This window comes from Necator americanus, chromosome II (assembly GCF_031761385.1).
Source record: "Necator americanus strain Aroian chromosome II, whole genome shotgun sequence".
NCBI lineage: Eukaryota > Metazoa > Nematoda > Chromadorea > Rhabditida > Ancylostomatidae > Necator > Necator americanus.
The window spans coordinates 27,710,322-27,729,307 of record NC_087372.1 but is presented as its reverse complement, the minus strand read 5'-3'; the positions used below and the strand labels follow the sequence as shown (position 1 = coordinate 27,729,307).

At 39.8% G+C, this 18,986-nt stretch overlaps 2 protein-coding genes across 4 annotated transcripts; both read right to left on the bottom strand.

Annotated features, from left to right (window-relative positions):
• Window positions 1-3,576: 3,576 nt before the first annotated feature.
• Window positions 3,577-9,533, bottom strand: RB195_019676 (uncharacterized protein; the record flags this gene model as incomplete). Of its 3 annotated transcripts, none has more annotated exons than XM_064187640.1 (17): window positions 3,577-3,712; window positions 4,816-4,968; window positions 5,024-5,100; window positions 5,176-5,271; window positions 5,395-5,521; window positions 5,592-5,725; window positions 6,207-6,324; window positions 6,381-6,505; window positions 6,559-6,656; window positions 7,140-7,268; window positions 7,342-7,439; window positions 7,997-8,121; window positions 8,460-8,568; window positions 9,024-9,105; window positions 9,187-9,368; window positions 9,427-9,442; window positions 9,518-9,533. In XM_064187640.1, the coding sequence occupies 17 exons, from the start codon at window positions 9,531-9,533 to the stop codon at window positions 3,577-3,579; spliced, it is 1,821 nt and encodes a 606-aa protein (XP_064043519.1). The 3 variants fall into 3 exon arrangements, with proteins under 3 accessions (XP_064043519.1, XP_064043520.1, XP_064043521.1); XM_064187639.1 differs by having other exon boundaries at window positions 4,816-4,962; XM_064187638.1 differs by lacking the exons at window positions 3,577-3,712; window positions 9,427-9,442; window positions 9,518-9,533 and having other exon boundaries at window positions 4,749-4,968; window positions 9,187-9,358.
• A 2,964-nt stretch (window positions 9,534-12,497) lies between these two features.
• Window positions 12,498-12,818, bottom strand: RB195_019675 (uncharacterized protein; the record flags this gene model as incomplete). The annotated part of the gene is made up of 1 exon (XM_064187637.1): window positions 12,498-12,818. The coding sequence occupies one exon, from the start codon at window positions 12,816-12,818 to the stop codon at window positions 12,498-12,500; it is 321 nt and encodes a 106-aa protein (XP_064043518.1).
• Window positions 12,819-18,986: the final 6,168 nt, after the last annotated feature.

The window sequence follows — 18,986 nt, the reverse complement described above, 5'->3', positions numbered from 1 at the left end:
TTCGGTTCAAAAAAAGTGATTGCACAAATTGTTCGTCACGCTCGCGTGAATTAACACCAATAGATTTTTTCACTTAAAGCGTTGTAAAAACAAGATTCACTTCTTACAGATTAGATGAGCTAAAGAGTACAACACAGAGTATACATTGAAATTGATGCAGGCAAGGATTAATGTTGTGGTGTGTCTCATAGCGTTGGAGACGTTTCACGAATTTTGAAGGAGGACGTTTGGAGAACTTGGGAGAATATTCCATTTCGAAAATATAGGTGGAGGCCTTCAAATGTTTGACCTCTAACAGAAGAGGCTCACCTTTTAACTTTGCAGGGTAGCGTAACGTCTATGAGTATGGAGCAGTCAGAGTAGTTGTAGAGTCGCCTTAGTTCTCTATTTTCTTTACGGGTTCGTAAATGTATTTCTGCAAATCTGTGATAAAAGATAGAGTTCACTACCTGCGTCGATCAATCCCAATGGGGATGCGCCCACGCGTTCAACGTCAATTCAGAATGCGTGTGCAGCATATAAAATGATTTGCGGGGGCAGCCAACGTCATCGACTTACTGTTTCTATCCTCCCAGACAATTCTCATGATTTTTTATTGACTTCAGAGGGAAGAAACGTTTGCTCATGACTAAGACGGTTTCGATCGATGTAGTCACAGCCAAACATCTTGCCGACTGCACTACAGCCGCCCACGCATTTCTGATTTCTGACTTGTTTTTTCGCTATTTTGTTGTCGGGTCAAAGCCATATGAAGCTCGGTGCAGTTGTCCAAACAGCGTGGATGGGCGCAGTGATGTATCATGGTGAGATCAAGGAGGAATTTCGCTGGCATCGCTCATCGCTGCGGTTCGAATCAAAGAATCACAGACAGAACAGTGGAAGCTAACAATGATCCCACTATCAATTGCTATCACCACCGCGCACGTTTAGAGTGAAACTGCAACAGCACAAAGGTTCAGGTCGTTTTGGTCCAACTGTATCTCACTCTGTCATATTTGTGAAAAAGTCATATTATCTTAGAAGAAGATATATTCACGGAAACAGCGCCCTCTCCTCCTGCAGTCAGGTACGCACTCAAATGATAAAAATGTAGTTTATAATAGAGCCTGAATCATTTAACACATGTATGATATACTACTACACTTATCCGATGTAATGACAGTGTCCAGCTCAATAGAATTAGATGCAACGACGAATCTAACTTTTATTTAATGGGAGCGTGGCGCTTTTGAATTATAGACATAACAGTGAATTTCTAAATGTTTATTCAAATAAAAAACAGTCATCTTTCAGAAAGAAACTTCAATATCATCCTTTCAGTTCTCTTCAGAGGAAAACTGCTCCATAAGTACCTGAAACCAAAAAAAAAAAAGATTTTTGGCACCATTTTTGGATGAATTGCTGCTCATCCTGGGCGAACTTACTTTCTGATCAGTGAGATCTGTAAGAGTATTGAAAGGAATCAAGAACAAAGATATGGGTTAACAATAAAGCTCACTGTACCTCGCACTCCTTCCTACTAATAGGTTTTCAGGAACCCTGATTAAAGGGATTATCAGAGAGACTTGCAGCATCCGCAACAGATGCTTTGAAACGATAATCCTCTGTAAAGCTGCTCAAAGTCTTTCTCGCATACGGGTAAAACCCCATATCAAAACTTTCATGCCAACGTCAGTTCGCCAGCTTAACCCAGACATCATGTCTTCACTTGCTACAATTATAGTTATTGTATATTATTATAATTATACAAGTAGAAAAGCGCGGGCCTCGATACCAGCCGCTCCGCTTCGTTTGCAGCTCTTACGCAACTTACTAGCTTCAGATCGTTTTTACACGACTATGCCTATGATTGTTTCGAGTGCTTGCGAGTATTTACATTCTCAGGCAGTGTGAGGGAAGCAATGACTAGTTAAAAGTGGTCAGCAACCGTTTACTACAGAGAGCTCCTGAGATGCAAAGTCGCATCCTTCAGCTGCTATTACTCTAGCCCCTAATGAGTGTAGAGTGTCACAGACATACGTACTCTTTTTCGTGTACATGTCCTTAGAACCATGTTTACATGGCCAGTGACTTGTTTCGTTTCGTGTCGTTATGTAAGGCGTAAATCACATGCAATAGCAAAATAGATCAGCGCAACATTCGAAAAGCATTCACATAATCGCAGTAAGTGTCAACGTCTGCATTCTCTGCAAGAAGACGGACGATGAAGGCGCCATTGGCAAACACGTGATATCACAAACTCATAGAACGATAACGAGATGATTGCTATGACGTTTATTGCACTTCGAAGCCCACTAGTTTTTACCCGTTTAAAGGAAAGAAGAACTTGCTCAGTTCAGTGTCGAATAACCCATAATCAGGGTCAAGCGTGTGGTGGGATTTCACCATCATCGGGGTTCGTAAAGGGAAGAGGTTCCAGATGGAGGTCGTAAGGGAGTCTGCGGTGAGCAGTAGTGAATGGAGGATGGCATGATAACCACGACGAAATATTACGTAGTATTAGATAATTACATACATTATAAAATAAACAATACAATAAGAGTAAGAGTAACCAGCAAAGCAAAACAATAAATAATATCAAATGATTGCACAAATTACAAAATATTATATTTAGTTCCAGGCGTAGGACAGTATGGAAGTCCTAGCACTTTGTTTTGAAAATGTACAACGTGTTGACAATGTAACAATGAGATCTCTTAGGTTCAACACCCGACAAATTTTTGCAAAAGGGTTTGAAAATTGAAACCACTTCTAAGTGGTCCAAGTTTCTACTCTTTTGCAAAGATTAGACTCAGTGGGGTGTCGAACCTGTGTCATCCCACTGCCATACTGTAGCAACAAGATGTTGATTTTCTCGTGCTTTTTTTTGACGTTCCTCTGTAATTCGACCTATTTACCTGTCTCTCCTCTTTTTTTTTTCGCCGTATTATGTTCTCTAATGAGTATTTAGAGATATTTCATAGATTTCAGAATAAAAGTAGAATATAATAAAAATTAAATTATTTCAATAGCAACATTTCAAAACTTGTTGTTTATTACTTGTTGTTTTTTCGCTCCTGTCAACTGTCAGCTACCTATTCTCTCATTTGCCATTCGTCATTCGTTCCTCAGATAATATTCGATTTTTCTTTTTCGAAATTTCTGAAATTTTCAACATATTGAATATTTGTATTTATTAGAATATTTATTAATTATTAATATATTTATTCAACATATTCCTGAAATTCTCAACATATTAACAATATTGAATTGGCAGCAACGCAGAACTATCGCAGGATCGTTGGAGGAGGAGAAATGCATGTATGTATTTTGTTCTTTGTTTCTTAGAAATTTGCTGGTTTGAAACCGATGTAATATTTTAGACCTACGGATAAAGGTGTTAAAAAGTAGATTTAGTTTACATTACGCAAGAACAAAAAATAGCAGAAACTTTCCGCTCACGCTTCTTTGAAACAGGTAGGGGTTCAGCTTTTGTGTTATCAAAGCGAAATAGAACTTATATAGAACAAGGTTCAAGAATTGTTGACTCAGTACATGGAACTTGAACTGCAGTTTGTGATCACATGGTTTAAGCACTTATTCACCATCTGCGCTCTCATTTCCTTGAACATTCTGTGATGGCAAAAGTTGGGAAGATCTTACACCTCCATCAATGCGGAACTGAACAACTAATTCTCTTTTGCCATCCTTCTTCCTTTCTTTCTTTACTCCCCTGAAATTTCGTCACTTTTCTTGTTTTTTTTAGCTAAGAAACTGCGCAATTATCCTTCTTTTCGTTCAGCAGATCCTCCTCAAGTGTATTTATTGGATAACATAGCGTGATTCAATTCCTCTCATGTACCGTTTTCCCACTCATTTGAACTCTCCTACGCAAAGCTTCTGCTACTATTCTTCGTCATCTCTTTGAGCTGCTTGGAATACAATTATTTCGATCTTTCAAATTGTACATATCCAAAAAAATTTATTAATACTATATTAATTGTTAGGATAAAATACTTCACTCTTAAGTACCAAAACTTTTCCTAATATGATCCCCAAGACCTCGAAATAGCACCATAATCATACCAAAATGCTACTGAGGAAGAGATCAATTACGTTCTGCGCAAACTACAATACTACGGGGAGAACGGACAGCATAGCACGAGTTCTAAAATGTCAATAAGTTTGACTACTTTCACAATCATAATACATGAGGTGAATAAAATACGAGTTAGAAGGAAAGGCATCGAGCAAGTAGATATGTGGTTGTGGAGCGCTACGTTGGGAGCGCAAGCGGTGTCAGAACCTAATTTTTACTACTACCCCGACAAAAACCCTTCTCCTTCTTTGTAATGCTTGGCTCCCTTGAAAGTGAAATGTATCAGTAGTATGCAGCATTTTACAGGAACGGACCAGATTTGGCATTTCATCCATTCCTGTAAAATGCTCCATACTACTGATATGAAAAAATAAATATGTGCACTCATGAATTATAATAGAAAGCGCACTCAGTTGCAAAGAATAATGTTTCAGAAGAGATTTGGATAGATTTAGCTACAAGTGAGATTATTAAAATAATCAACAAGCAACTGGGAAAAACTCCGTATACAAGTAATGAGAAGTGGACTGACAGTGCAAAAAGTCCTTACACACGAAAAAAGGATCAAGACAAGTGGAAGAACGCGAGAAAAATGTGAGTTAGAATGACTTTACTTCTCCCAAATAATCCATTATTTATGTATAGAAAACAACGTGGTCGAACTTTAGTACTACCATGAGAGATGGGCAAAATACTTCCTGTACATTTTTGGATGATGTTGTTTGAACAATTCGCACTTTTTCTGCTTTTCAGCGAGAGGAATACGAGCATCATCAATAATAGCAGTTAGCGCACGAGCGAGTTCTGCTTCTGGATCGAATCCCTTCGACGTGGATTCATTTTCGCAAAATCGAACAGGAACTGTCGCTTTGTCCGCGTTCTCCCTGGAACTATAGTAAAAACTATAAAATAGCTAGTTAGACAATCATTTGAAAAGGAAAATACCTCAATGATTTTAAATCAACTATCAGTTCTGGTGGTTCTTTTCCCAAAACGCCCTCTCTTTGTAGTTCAATCAGCACCTGGTTAGCTCGAATATGATTGAGATCCATGAGACTACACAAATATAATTAACGAGAAGGGAACTATTTAGTTACCTCAACGATACTGTTCTGATCAGATATAGCAACAGTTTGTGGAAAGATAAAAGAACGCAGCTCATTGAGAACGACTTCGAAATTCTCGTTGTCACCCTGACGAAGGCGATGCATTTGAAAAAGAAAGAAAATCAACACTCCAACAAGTTTTTGAAACAACTGCCGGCAAATTTCAAATGCAGTTCAGTACTGCTGTCAAAAATATGCTAAAGATATCACCTTTCTTCCCAAATAGAAAGGACTCCTGAGTGACATCCACTCATCTGTTCCAACTGTCCTTCCAAGGAAATGGACCACGTTAATAAGGTGCGAACGAAGCTGCTGCGGAATCATCAAGCAAAGATACCTGAACAAAACAGTTGAAAGCAGGATGCCAGAAAACTAATCCTATTGAGGTACGTACACGCAGAACTCACTGCAAAGCTAGTTTTGTTTTCTTTCGCTTCCTACCAAGCAATTGATGGACAATGGCATCTAACACGGTAGCGAATTCCGTTGGTATAAGTGGAGATGAGCCGCGGCGAGTGATCGAAGAGTAGCGGTCGGATACCTGTTAACCAGCTTTTTTAGTGGTGTGGACAAAACCAAGTACGAACAATAAATGAAAGCTCTAACCTCAATCAAAATAATGACTCCATTATTTTGATTGAGGTCTATTCGAAACGCCAAAGCATCAAATAATGCAAACAAAATCAAAGGAAGTGAAAAAATAGAACTACAAAACAACTGCAAGCACACGTAGATGTATACATTGAAGAACTGAAATTGAAACAAAAGAAGAAGAATACGTCATGTTGTTGCAGCAGTCAGTATCAAACTTTCAATAGCTACAATCTAGAGTTATCGACATTGTCCCCAAATTCTGGAAACAAAACTTTTGCTTCCAGCGCCCTTATCGCTAGGAATGGTCAAAAATCTTTGAGCCCCAATGAAACTCTAGCCGTGATCTTAGTTCTAAAAAAAAATGCACGCAATTGTATTCATTGTAAATCCCATCATCATTAATACAGTAAATCATCTGGAAAACATACAGCTTGTAGAGACTGCTTGGCCCAGTTGTGCACTTCTGTTTTACCACAGCCACCACCAGACTTGATGTGAAGAGTCGGTGCGCAAATACGTGCTAGTTGAAACCATGGCAAAACAGGACTAAAGAGAAAGCATAGAACGGCTGACCAAGAGAAATATTCGGAAGATTATGGTACCGAATGGTCTGTGTGTTCTGTAAAAGATCATCCATTTCTTCCTCATCCTTGAACAGCAGTGCAGCCGTTGAAACATTTCCAAGACCCATTTTTGAGAGAATCGAAGATAAGATCGATATACTCTTCTGCAAGAAAAAAGCTCAGATTTCCAATCAGCGGAAGATAGAAAAAAACAAACCGTTTCTTGCCCACGCACAGTAGTTAGATCATCAAGCATAGGAATTTCTACGATGGTTAAAAGACGAAATAAGGCCGCGTCATGCAGGAGAGCTTCCTCTGAATCGGATAAGTGATGGAGAGCCAAATTTAAAAAGGATTATGTACAAGATAAAAAAGTTGAAGTCACGAAAAGCATATATTATATATATGTGTATATATATATATATATATATATATATATATATATATATATATATATATATATATATAAGTGGTTTGGGAAAAAGGGATCTCTTCGTTAGAAGTGCAGGGTAAATGTAGCTGTGGAACACAGTGGCGCCCTTATTTCTCTGAATAAATAATTAACTCAATCGGGGGCCTGGGGCCTAGACATCAGTCTTAGAGGATCTATGACATGTAAGCAAATGTTAATAAGAGAAAAAAAGTAAGTTAGAGCGCCGACTATATTTTCTCCGGAGGACACCCTTGCATGCACTAACTTCAAACAACATAGATAACGAATCAGAGTTTCCTCCACTCATGACACTATTTATTCATATTCTTATTCACTTAATATATATTCGATATGAAGGATATTACCGACTAATGGCCGAGCTTCCGAGTTTTTCCGAATCGGCAGAAAATCAGCAATGCTGTATGATTTGCTTGATTGTTCACTAACTGACGATGGCGATCGGGTAACACCATTGCGGCTGTTTAAGGTTCCATCTTAACACTTCAAAATTGGTGATGAACACTGAATTACACGAAAAAAATCCAAACACAGCAAATATGAACCCACTTCGGCTTGGAGAAAAAAATCGTTTGAATGAGCTACTTCTTGATGGACGTCTACCACTACTGCTGTTAGCATTCATAGGAGAAGGGCAAATGTATAATCTGTAAATACAGGTAAAAAATAATCTGAAAACTTCAAAATTCTGGAGAAAATGACGTGAAATCTCTGTTAACAATAACAATGAAGTAGTTAGATGATGACGGAGGTAGAGCAGATGTGGGAAGCGTTTTGTGATCAACAGGGTAGCCATAGAACCCATTGAACACCAGGCTCAGAGAAATGGCGGTCGATTCAGTGTTGATTTACCAAGAGTGATGATAGCGCACATATGTCTGTACAAACTTCGCGAAAACTGAATCATATTTCACTAATCAAACACGATCTGCTACCTGAGGAAAATATTCTTTACATCCTAGGATCCTTTTCTTTAGTCTCTTTAGAACTGCTATTTGAAAAAAAAACTCCGTTATTCTCGTGAGGTTAGTTTGAGTATTAATGACAATGGGACAACCGTTTGGTTCTGCCGCAACTCGCGACGGTGCAATATCGAGATGAGAGAACTACGAAGTACTTGTGAAAGTGAATGATCTAGGACAATACAGACTCATCATTCTCAATATCCAGTAACACATATGAAGTATCTGAAGTAGAAACATACTTGTGGTCTTCGTCTCGATTCATAATGTATATAACTTTCTTGCTGTCCTGAAAATTAGGCGAAGAACTTTTGCAGGTAGTTTGCGCGGGGCTGATGACGTTTTCACGTAACCACATTTCTAAAACCTAAAATAATAAAGTAGTAAGATTAAGGCAAAAGATTAAAAAAGGAGACATTTAAATTTGTTTGCTTCAAAGGCGACGCTTAAGTAGAAACTAGGAAAAAACGCTGCTAAAATCTTCTTTTTTTCCTATAATCTGGACGGTAGTACTGGGAAATTGTACTGTAAATTGTAATTTCTTACTACTCTCTGGCAGCACCCTTGGAATGCAATAAAAATATTACGCACAAACAAGCGGAAATAGAAAAAAAAGTTTTGCCTCTGCATCTCATGTTTTTTGTTTTGCCTCTGCATGCATAAGCTGTGTACGATTCAGAAATAAAGCAACCACCATGAGCTTACCCTAATAGCATTCTCTCGCTTCACAATATGACCAGAAAATTGTTCGCGATTTGCTTGAAGGTAGCTGTCCAATATGTTAACTGCCTCATGACCGGAAAATCCGCAGCTGCTGTAAGAGCGAATAAAATAGGCATGTTTACATACTTTCTAAACGTAAAAACTCAATACTACATCACAGCTGAGAAGATACAAAGCTATTTCGAGGGAAATCATATTTTTCAAATCCTGGAATCTTTAAGAGTGGACAGCTCGTAGATTTTCCGGGTGAAGAACAGAACGGTGTTGTTCCTTACATAAAATGGGCTACAAAACTGACACCAATTCACAGAAGTTCCCTAAATTCTGGAGTATACTTAAAATACGGTATTGGATCATGATGTCCCATTCACTTCTGAAACCCTTGACTGCTGAAGACGATAATGTCACCAAGTGACGCACAGTCTTATCACCTACCAGAATCGTAACAATCGTCATACACACAGTGAGGACTTATAGGAAGGATACGCCTTCTAGAAAAGAAGAAAGAAAAAAAAAACCAATAGAGGATAAGCTTGATCAATTAACCTTAACATTTCTACTTGCTGTCGAAAGTAGTTCTTCATCTTTTGGTATTTCTCTGTAGTTGAAAACTTGCATTCCGAAGTGGCTGGAACCATAGAAACAATTTGGGAGCAGGTGAAATGTCAGTGAGCAAAAACATGATACGGAAATTTATAGATAATAGCACCTGGAGAGTTGACCATTTGTTGATGGTACTCATCGTTTTCGACATTTCTTAAGGGTTCGATTCGAATCGGTGCTCTTCTAGGGTAACCACGTGGTGGTTTCTGGGGAGGAAAGATACCGGTTGAAGTAGCGGAAATTTCTTGTGATTGCTTATCGCGTTTTAGCGTGCTCATCTGGAATTCGCTGAAATAAGGTGAACGTTGAGATATCTCACGGAGGACGAATAAGTCAAATTACAAACAAAACAACGCAACGTCCTGAGCAAAAAAGACATATCCACAAAATCTAGGTCGACAACATTCTTCGTGTAGACTGGCATCACTCGAAACTACTTAATTCAACAGCCATCTGGAATCCCGCAAACTAGGAATTAAAGCCAATGCAAACAATTGAATTAAGATGCGCGATGTTTGAAATTAGATGATTCGCGCGCTCTTTATTGGAACTGGAGCAGCGAAGCCGTAATCTAGCGCAGTACATTGTGTACATTTGCATTGCTCATAGCATGGGATTTTGAAGTGCATAGTAGTCATAGCGTTACCCTTTCTTATATAAGGATATGGTAAAGCGAACATGGTGTTAATATGATATTAAAGCGTTCGTGATTGGAGGATATGGTTGAAACGTATTCAATTCGCGCTCAACTTGTACATTAGTTCTTTTGCGCCGTTGTTTTCGGCATTTGGATATGGACCACACCACACTAGCCCTTGCTACGAGAATAGAGTAGAAACAAATGGATAGATAGACCAATGGCGCGCCAAACGGCCAGCAATGTGGATTTCCTATGAGTGCTCTACTCAAGATTGCTGAAGATGCCGCGCAGAATTTCTGGCACTCGCGTTTTTCTACTACCGTGATTACTTCATTTCTCGAGTAGAGACGTGATTTTATCGTTACAGGTTGGGCCAACGGTGGAACTGGAAGAGTATACATAATTTATTTCGTAACATTTTTGAATGGCTTGCATTCATGATCAAAGCACAATTCGACTTCTCCTCTTGGAGGAGTTGAACACGATACCTCTATCAGAATAAACAAGGCTAACATTGCCGTTATTGGGCAGGATACTTGTTGATCGAGCGGAAGTAAATGTCATTGATCCGACGAAGTTTGATCAAATTCTCGAATAACGTCTGAAGCGCGATATTTGGAGGTTCTGGCTGGATGATTTCTAGATTGAGCTGCAGTTGGAATATGGATATCCTTATCCATGATCTCAGAGCTTTGTTCAACCGATCGTAGGTTGTCAGGCACTGAACAAATTTCTAGAGGGTATATCTTATTGACTGGCCCTTGCAAAATGTTGCGGCCAGGCGTTAGAATTTTAGAGGGCCTTATCATGCCACCTGCGCTTCTTACTAAATCTTCTTTTTTTTGTTTGCTTGAATTTAATTTACAAATGATGATGGTTGATTGCTGTTTCGGAGAAGATAATTCTGTGAAAAGAGGTTTTGGTCGTTTTTTGAATACCAATCTGTGCTTTATAACAGCATCGATGGTCATAGTGCGCTGTTTGGTATGAATATCTTCTCCTGGTGTTGGACAGACGACTAGGAATGGCTTTTCTAGTTCGGAAACTTTCCAAAAACAAAAAAAAAAGACTACGATCCCAGAAAATTTTTGAACGCTTCACGAATTTGCGTGTCATCCTTGTGCAGGGGCCATGCTTATCTACTTTCAACCAATACAATTTCGCCAATTTCTGAGATTTTACTCACATGATGTTTTTGATTCATTTGACACCTGTGGCTATCACGTAGAATAATGAGATATTGAGTGGCGCATTTCTCCCAGAACTTTTTTGAAATGTTTTCTGACAATGTAAGCGCTTCGTAAGCTTGAGCAGCTGTTTCTATAAACTCTGGCTCAAATATAGGATCGTTTCTGAAATCGGACAATTCTGAGTTTGGAATTGAAAATTTGAAATTTCCTTGTAGAAAATCAGTAGGTCTGACTGGAATGAATGAAAGAAAGATGAGTTGTTTAGAGTTTTGTGAGTGGAAGTGTATTTATAATTGCCTCTATACTGGTGACTACAGTAACCATCTGTTCAAATGACAGTTTCTTCCAATTGATTTTTGGAAATTTCTCTTCACAAATCCAACAAGCCTTTTTCCGTACACCACCCATCTATGGAGATGGAGAAGGTGGAGGTTTGAAAATCTATTTTAATGCTTTCAGAAGCGCAGTAATTCATTAGTGAATTCCCTGTTGTTTCATCTCTCACGAATAATTTTTCAGTTATTTTCTGACCAAGTTTGAAGTTTAATCCGCAATCTATTTTCATTAAAAGAGGTACACTTCTACGCGATACAAATCGGATAAAACTACATTTTTTCATTTCTGCTGGATAGAAATAGTCCCATAAAATAACATCCTACGTTTTGAAACGGTTTGCTTATTGTCACCCTATGTGATGGTAGTTGTGACATCTCTGGAGCTCAAAAGGCATACCTTGGCATCTCTTACAAATGGTACAATCTTTTATGTACTTCTTAATTGCTCTTGATGGTTGTGGAATCTAATATTTCTGTCTAGGGCAGAGACAGTTTGTAACCCTTACCACAGCGAGCAAAATGTGCAAAATGCAAATCTGTTAGAATGAGTCCAGCGAGATCAGAGTCATTGTGTAGGGTGCGGAGACTCTTGAGATCTTGGCGCGTATTGTTCCAATGAATAGTAGGTGGTTCAGTGATTTTCTTCAAAATTAGATCTCGTTGGGTTTGACCTCGGAATGCTCAGAGCTGTTACAGAAAATGTACTGTCTACGATGTTTCTCTGTCTCTGACAAATGGAGAGTTTTATTCCTTTTGATTTCTGCGTTTTCGGTCTTAAAACGACCTTGATTCAACCAATTTTTAGCGTTTCTCTTTTTCGAGTTGTTTCATAACGCTTTTTACTTTTACATCCTCCATTTCTTGGATTGATAAAGGAACATTTTTCACAGTATTGTACTGGAACTTCATCAGTATTCTTTCCATCCACATAACATCTTACGTATTGGGTATATCCTGGCCCGCCAACACTATTTGCTTAATCAACATTCTTATCTTGTCGAATATATATTATTGCATTTCGAATATGCATTATTGCTTGTACATGGAAGATAGATTGGCTTCTGTACGATCTTTGATCTATATATAGTCTTTTTTAAATAATATTTTTTCTTTATGGTGTCAGACAACTACCTGTAGTTCTGTAATCAACTGTATCCCTTTGATGGACATTTCCGCTCTTTCTCGAAGACTATCCTTAAGAAGAAACATTTCCTCACTTGTGTTGAGTACTTTATTTTGATGTGCCAATGTTTCATAGACTGTACAGTACTTCTTCTTCATCTCCCCAAAATCTATTCATTTGACTTGGTTTGATAGTTCTGCATATGAACTCTTCCTCGAGCGGATTTCTGCTAGTATCGGAATGATTCTGTGACAGCCATATTGCGTCATCTGTGTTGAGAGTTTCGAGACTACTTTTATCTGTGTCCGTTCTGGAACTTCCCGTTTGTGGCGATCGATTATTTGCATCTTCATGATCCGCGAATATTCGTTGGTATCCTGGTAATTTTATTCCCAACTTCTGTGCAAATTTCTCAGCTTGATTTGCTGCTTCTGTGGCTCTTGCTTCCATTCTTTATTATTTATCATTCTTTATTTATATTTCATTCTTTTTCTTTCAGTTTCTTTCAAAAGTTTCCTTGCATGGTATCAGTGAATTTTGTTTTTCTTTCGATATCGTCAGCTTCTTTTTGGAGGTCCTTTTTGTAGCCTTTTCTTTTGGAATCTTTGTATTCCTTCTGCAGTTTGTCTATCAGTGACTGCAGTGAGTTTTTGATCTATTTAATAGTCGTTAAGGTACTTCTTAGGTGGAAAGAAGTCAAATATTCCTCAAACTTTCCTCTTCTCGCCCATTTTGGTTGCTTTCTTCTTTGTAGAATGAGAACTTTTCCAGAAGTAGCAAGAGAGTTCTGGCGTTATGCGCTACAGGTTTAACATGGAAAAGCAAAGAAATCTTTAGCGATGTCACACAACTAGGGGGTTTGATGTGGGCAGCTGAGGGGCTTACTTACTGCTGCACTTTGGCGCACTTAAAGGCATCACCCCACGAATCTGGAGTGGTACGGATTTCCGGTGGAGTATTCGTATACGGGATCGTAGCTTATTGAGAGAAAGGTCATTCCGTCCATTTCTTCCTAATTGCCGTAGAAAACAGCCCGGTGCACTATTTTCCACAAGGAGTTCGATTGGAGCGCGCCAGCCTGGTGCACGCGCCGCACCTTCCGTTCCATTTTTTGAGGCAATTAGGAAGAAATGGACGGAATCACACCCCTCTCCATAATCTACTATCCTGTGTACAAATACTCCACCTGAAACCCGCACCACCTCAGATTCGTGGTTTGCTGCCATTAATTTGGCCGATGCACTAGAAAATTGAGCGCGTGAGTTAAGGTTCCTCGAGATAAATGGGATTCCCTACTCAATGGAGTAAAGAGTTGTTCAGTGGATTCAGTGGATAAGGTTCATTGAAATGAAGCAATGAATGCATGGAAAATTGCTGGTTTTCTCCGGCGAATGCGAAAGGACAGCTCCTGCCACAAGCGAACCGCCTTCTTGCCATATGGTCCTACAAGGAGAGGGAAATATGATAAAATAAACATTACAGATCAATATGTTCCGAGATAGGAACATAATGGTTCAGTAGTTAAGTAGAAAAAGGACATCACAACTAGGAAATAGGAGAATGTTCTAAGTTCTGCGAATGAACCTCGAAGGAAGGTGTGGTTCTTTTACTAAATGGTACGTTCCGCAAGCGGGATCAAATGAAAAAGATAGAGAAAGGGAGAGAAAAGAAAAAGTGGTTGACAACGTTAGACTGTCTTTGAATCTTGGTATTTTTGATGACCTTGACTCTTCCAGGCTCTGACGAAGTCGATAGCGCCGAAACCTTAGCTATTAGTAAAGATCATTACCAATCCTGGCCACAGCTGAAGCAAGTCAATATAGAAGTAGTTGGGGTTGGTGAGCCGCGTTCTTCAGACAACTGCAACCTCAGTTCGGAGTCGTGAAGGTTTATGAGGTATGCGGTCGATAAGATTCTCTTCGTAGGCGAGACGCCGAGGATTTCAGAGAAGCCGTTAATTTTTATATGATTGGTAGCTCGCACGATTTGTTATGGTTCATGTGGATGGATATAACGTAGCCGATAAGCAGTTCCACCGTTATGGAACAGTCGGAGAAACCGTCCTAGAATCAAGCAAGCCTTACATCTCTTCGGGTCGAGCATTAAAGGCATCACTCCACGAATCTTGGGTGGTACGGATTTGCTGTGGAGTATTCGTGTACGGGGTCGTAGATTACTGAGAGAAGGGTGATTCCGTCCATTTCTTCCTAATTGCCGAGGGAAACGGCCCGGAAGATACGGCTTTCGGCGCACTATTTTCCGCAAGGAGTTAGATTGGAGCCTGCCTTGTTCACGCGCGCATCTTCCGGGCCGTTTTTTTACGGCAATTAGGAAGAAGTGGACGGAATTACTCCCCTCTCCATAATCTACTATCCCGTGTACAAATACTCCACCTGAAATCTGCAACCCCTCAGATTCGTGGGGCGATGCCTTTTAGTATGAGGCTCTTCTGAGTGGTTAAATATAGTAACTTGATGATGGTGGTTGCCCCAGCAATCCATTCCATATGATGCAAACACATTTGTAAACATCGAACGATTCTAAATAGAAGAAGAATGCGTTGACGTATCCCAAAGAGATTCATCATTACCGTGCTCTTCACTATGTGGAATAGAATGATGTTTTTGATTTTTGATTTTTGAAGTGATGACACTAAAGGAATACACTGCTTCAAATCAGCGCAAGTTTTCTAAACATTGGCCATAATGAAAAGTTGAAAAATCAACAAGGCAAGAAGACGACATAAAAATAATTGAAGAAGATCATAGATAGTATTCGCTATCAGAGAGAAGATCTACAATTCACGCGTTCTAGATAGACAATTTAAGTATTCTGATAAACTCCTAGATTTCAGAAGCGATAAGTGTAATTGTAAGCGCTTATGCCCAGTAAGTATTTAAAAGGAGGCGAATTATAAAAGTGTCCACCCACGATACATTTTCAAGCCATCAATGGGCAACATGCGTAATTTATTTTGCTGGTAAGTTAGACGACAGAAAACTAGCACAGTGATGAGGGGAATTCTTCACATCAAGAGTGATTTGCTAAAGAGCACAATAGAAAACATTGAAAGAGCTGCATGAGAAAGATTCGAAGATTCTCCTAAAAGCACTCAAAATTATGCTTTTCCGGGGCTCGTGAACCTCACAGCAATCTCCCTAAGCGTTCAGAAAGCCAGCCGATTGCCGATTACTTTACTGGACGAGTGGAGTAAATGGGATTTTTCATCGACACGATGACATAATCCTCAGAAAGCTTCCATCTAAGTTCCAGCTTTCTTAGAAGCATCGTACATACTACATCAGTTCCTAATAGGTTTAGTCATCGAAGCTAAAAAAAATAAGGTTTTGCCACTAAAAAGTACTACACTGGATAATCTGCCAAATAAAAAATTAACTATGGAGTCCAGAAAAAGGGACAAAATGATGAGTATTGATTGCATGGTGATAAAAAAGGGCAAAAAATGGGAAGCAAACACTACCACGGATTTCTGGCCCTACCAGTGCTGCGGATTGCACTTATAGTATCGCAGTAAAACAGTGAAACGGTCTTTTTTTTTCGGAACAACATAGAATAGAAATGCATGGTCTCGTGATTGTGGTGGTGGTAAGTCTCGAGCAGAATTCTAATGCGTGTATAAATACTGCCCACAGCGCCCTTCTCTCGTTTGACGAGCGATGATTCAGAGGGAATGAAGAGTCGTTATTCTTCCATTACACACGCATTTTAACTGATGAAAATACAGAAGAAAGTTTGGTTGACTTTGTCGAAACCCTTTTCTTTGCAGCAGATAATGAACTCCCAAGTAATCTTTATGGAGTTGTCAGAATGAAGCTGTTTCTCACTGATTTTTCTCCTTGAAGGAGAGAGATTTGAAGGTAGACATGAAAATTACAGTGTTGTTGTGCAGTGATCAAGTCAAAATTGTGCAACAACTCGAACCCGTGAATTTATCTGTTTGATCTGGGACAAAGTTTTATAACTGGTTCTACGACAAGCAATTTTACGATTTTTAGTTTTCGAATCTCAAATGAAAATCTCCGTTCGACCCTGCAAAATATTTATTGTTCTAAAATCTCTGTAGGACATAAATCGTATAGAAATGACATGGTAATACAAATGAAGCTTTGGAGGAAAGGTTCAAATTTCTTGCGTTGTCACCTTGTCCTCGTTACCATACACTTTCTTAAAGGTGCCACATAAAAAGTATTCTGAGTAAACAGAAAGGTTGTTGTGTAGTGCACAGTCTGACTTCATTAGGCGAACGTGGGTTATCGTCTGACTCGGTTACCCACATCTTCGCCGAGGCGTCCCATCCTTGAACACAGCTCTACCCAACGTCAATGTTCTTCTTGCACAGAACCCCAGTCAATCCAAGTCACTCGTTCAAGTCACAGTTTTTTAACTTGCCAGACTTGGGCTTTTGGGAATCCCTGGGGAATTTCCATATAACTGTGCAAGTTGTGTAGGTCGTACGTGCCCAGAGCGTACACTCAAATATCTGACTGCAGCTAGTATAGGCAGGGCCACGGCGAGCAGGTAGCCGTCACACCTGCCCGTCTTCTTTTTCCCAAAAAATTTGCCATATAGTCAGGCTAAAACGACCTAAAGCTCGGTGCAGTTGCGCAAATATCTAAACGCTTAAAGGGGGTGGTTGTTATCGAGATGAGACCGTCGTTAGCTTTACTCGGTCTACAAGGATTAGTGGAGCCAGCGAGCAAATCCCAACTGCTCGCTCGCCAGTGCCGCTTTGAACGCAACCGCACCATTACACAACTGCGACGAGTTTTTTGTCGTTGTGACCCAGCTGTATCGGTTCTCCTTGGTGGAAGCGCAGATGCGACGAATTATTTGAAGTCGTTTAGTAACATGGGAATGTTCACAACTCAAAAGCAGAGTTACCTTCGCCGAATGGTTGTGACAGCAAAGTGTAGCCACTTTCCTTAATGGGTAGGCAGTAGGCAACTGCACAGCAGACGTTTCTACTGCTTCGGTTCAAAAAAAGTGATTGCACAAATTGTTCGTCACGCTCACGTGAATTAACACCAATAGATTTTTTCACTTAAAGCGTTGTAAAACGAAATTCACTTCTTACAGATTAGATGAGCTAAAGAGTACAGCACAGAGTATACATTGAAATTGATGCAGGTAAGGATTAATGTTGTGGTGTGTCTCATAGCGTTGGAGACGTTTCACGAATTTTGAAGGAGGACGTTTGGAGAACTTGGGAGAATATTCCATTTCGAAAATATAGGTGGAGGCCTTCAAATGTTTGACCTCTAACAGAGGTGGCTCAGCTTTTAGCTTTGCAAGGATGAGGTCTATAAGCTTGAACTAGTCAAAGTAGTGTAAGTTCCAGAGTCTATTTTCTTTTCGGCTTTGTAAATATATTTCTGTGCATCTCTGATAAAAGATAAAGAGCACTGTATCGATCGATCCCAATGGGGATGCGCCCACGCGTTCGACGTCAATTCACAATCGTTCGATCTATGAATTCGCTGCATATACGATGGTCCATATGAAGTGTGACCGGCTATGGAAAATCCAGAGATGCGGCGATTCCTTTGGACAAAGAGAACCTTAATGACATTTGCCTTCCAAGATGCAAGATTGGCCGCCAACCAATGGCAAAAAAAAAGGCACTGGAGTGGCGTGAGATCAATCTTCCGAATTTCTAGACGAAGGTGTTGTCCGTCAAACTCGCCTGATCTCAATCCTTTGGATTATGCCTGTTCGATTCTATAACAAAAAGTCTGGTCTTGTAAGCATAAGTCACTGAATTCGCTGAAAAGAGCCTTGGAGAAGGTGTGAGGTACGGGAAATGATCGCGCGCATCCTCAAAAATTTCCGAAAAAGATTGGATGCTCGTATTGAAGCTAAAGACGGTGATGTGTGATAACTTGCACAGAATTTTGTGACTATTATATAGAAAAAAATCCTTATCTGGACAAGTTGCTGCAAAGTCGTTGGTAGTTTTTGCGCCGCACCTATGTGGACTACTCTGTAACAATGACTTGCGGGGGCAAGCATCCTCATTGAGTTACTGTTTCCGGGCGTCCGGACAAGTCTCCTAATTGTTTATTGACCTCAGGAGATGAAAGGTTTGCTTGGGATTAGAGCTCTTCTAATTGATCGATCGTGTAGTCACAGCCAAACATCTTACCGACTACGCTACAGCCGCTACGCCCACTCATTTCTGATACCTTATTCTTCCGTTGTTTTGAAGTCGGAACAAAACGATCAAAAGCTCGTTGCAGTTGCCCAAGCAGCGAGGATGGGCGCAGTGATGTATCATAGTGAGGTCGAGGTAGGAATTTCGCTAGCATCGCTGATCGCTGCAGTTCGAGAGAAGCTAGTAATGATCCCATTACCAATTGCTGTCACCGCCGCGCACGTTTAGAATGAAACTGCAACAGCGCAAAAGTTCAGGTCGCTTTGATCTAACCATATCTCACTCTGTCATATTTGGAAAAAAGTCATATTAATTCAGAAGTTATATTCACGGAAATTCTCCTCTCTATGGTTAGGTGCGCGTTCGAAATGATGAAAGTGTAGTTCATAATGCAGCATGAATCATTTCACACATGTATGACAAATCAAAGCAGTTCTCCGATGTAA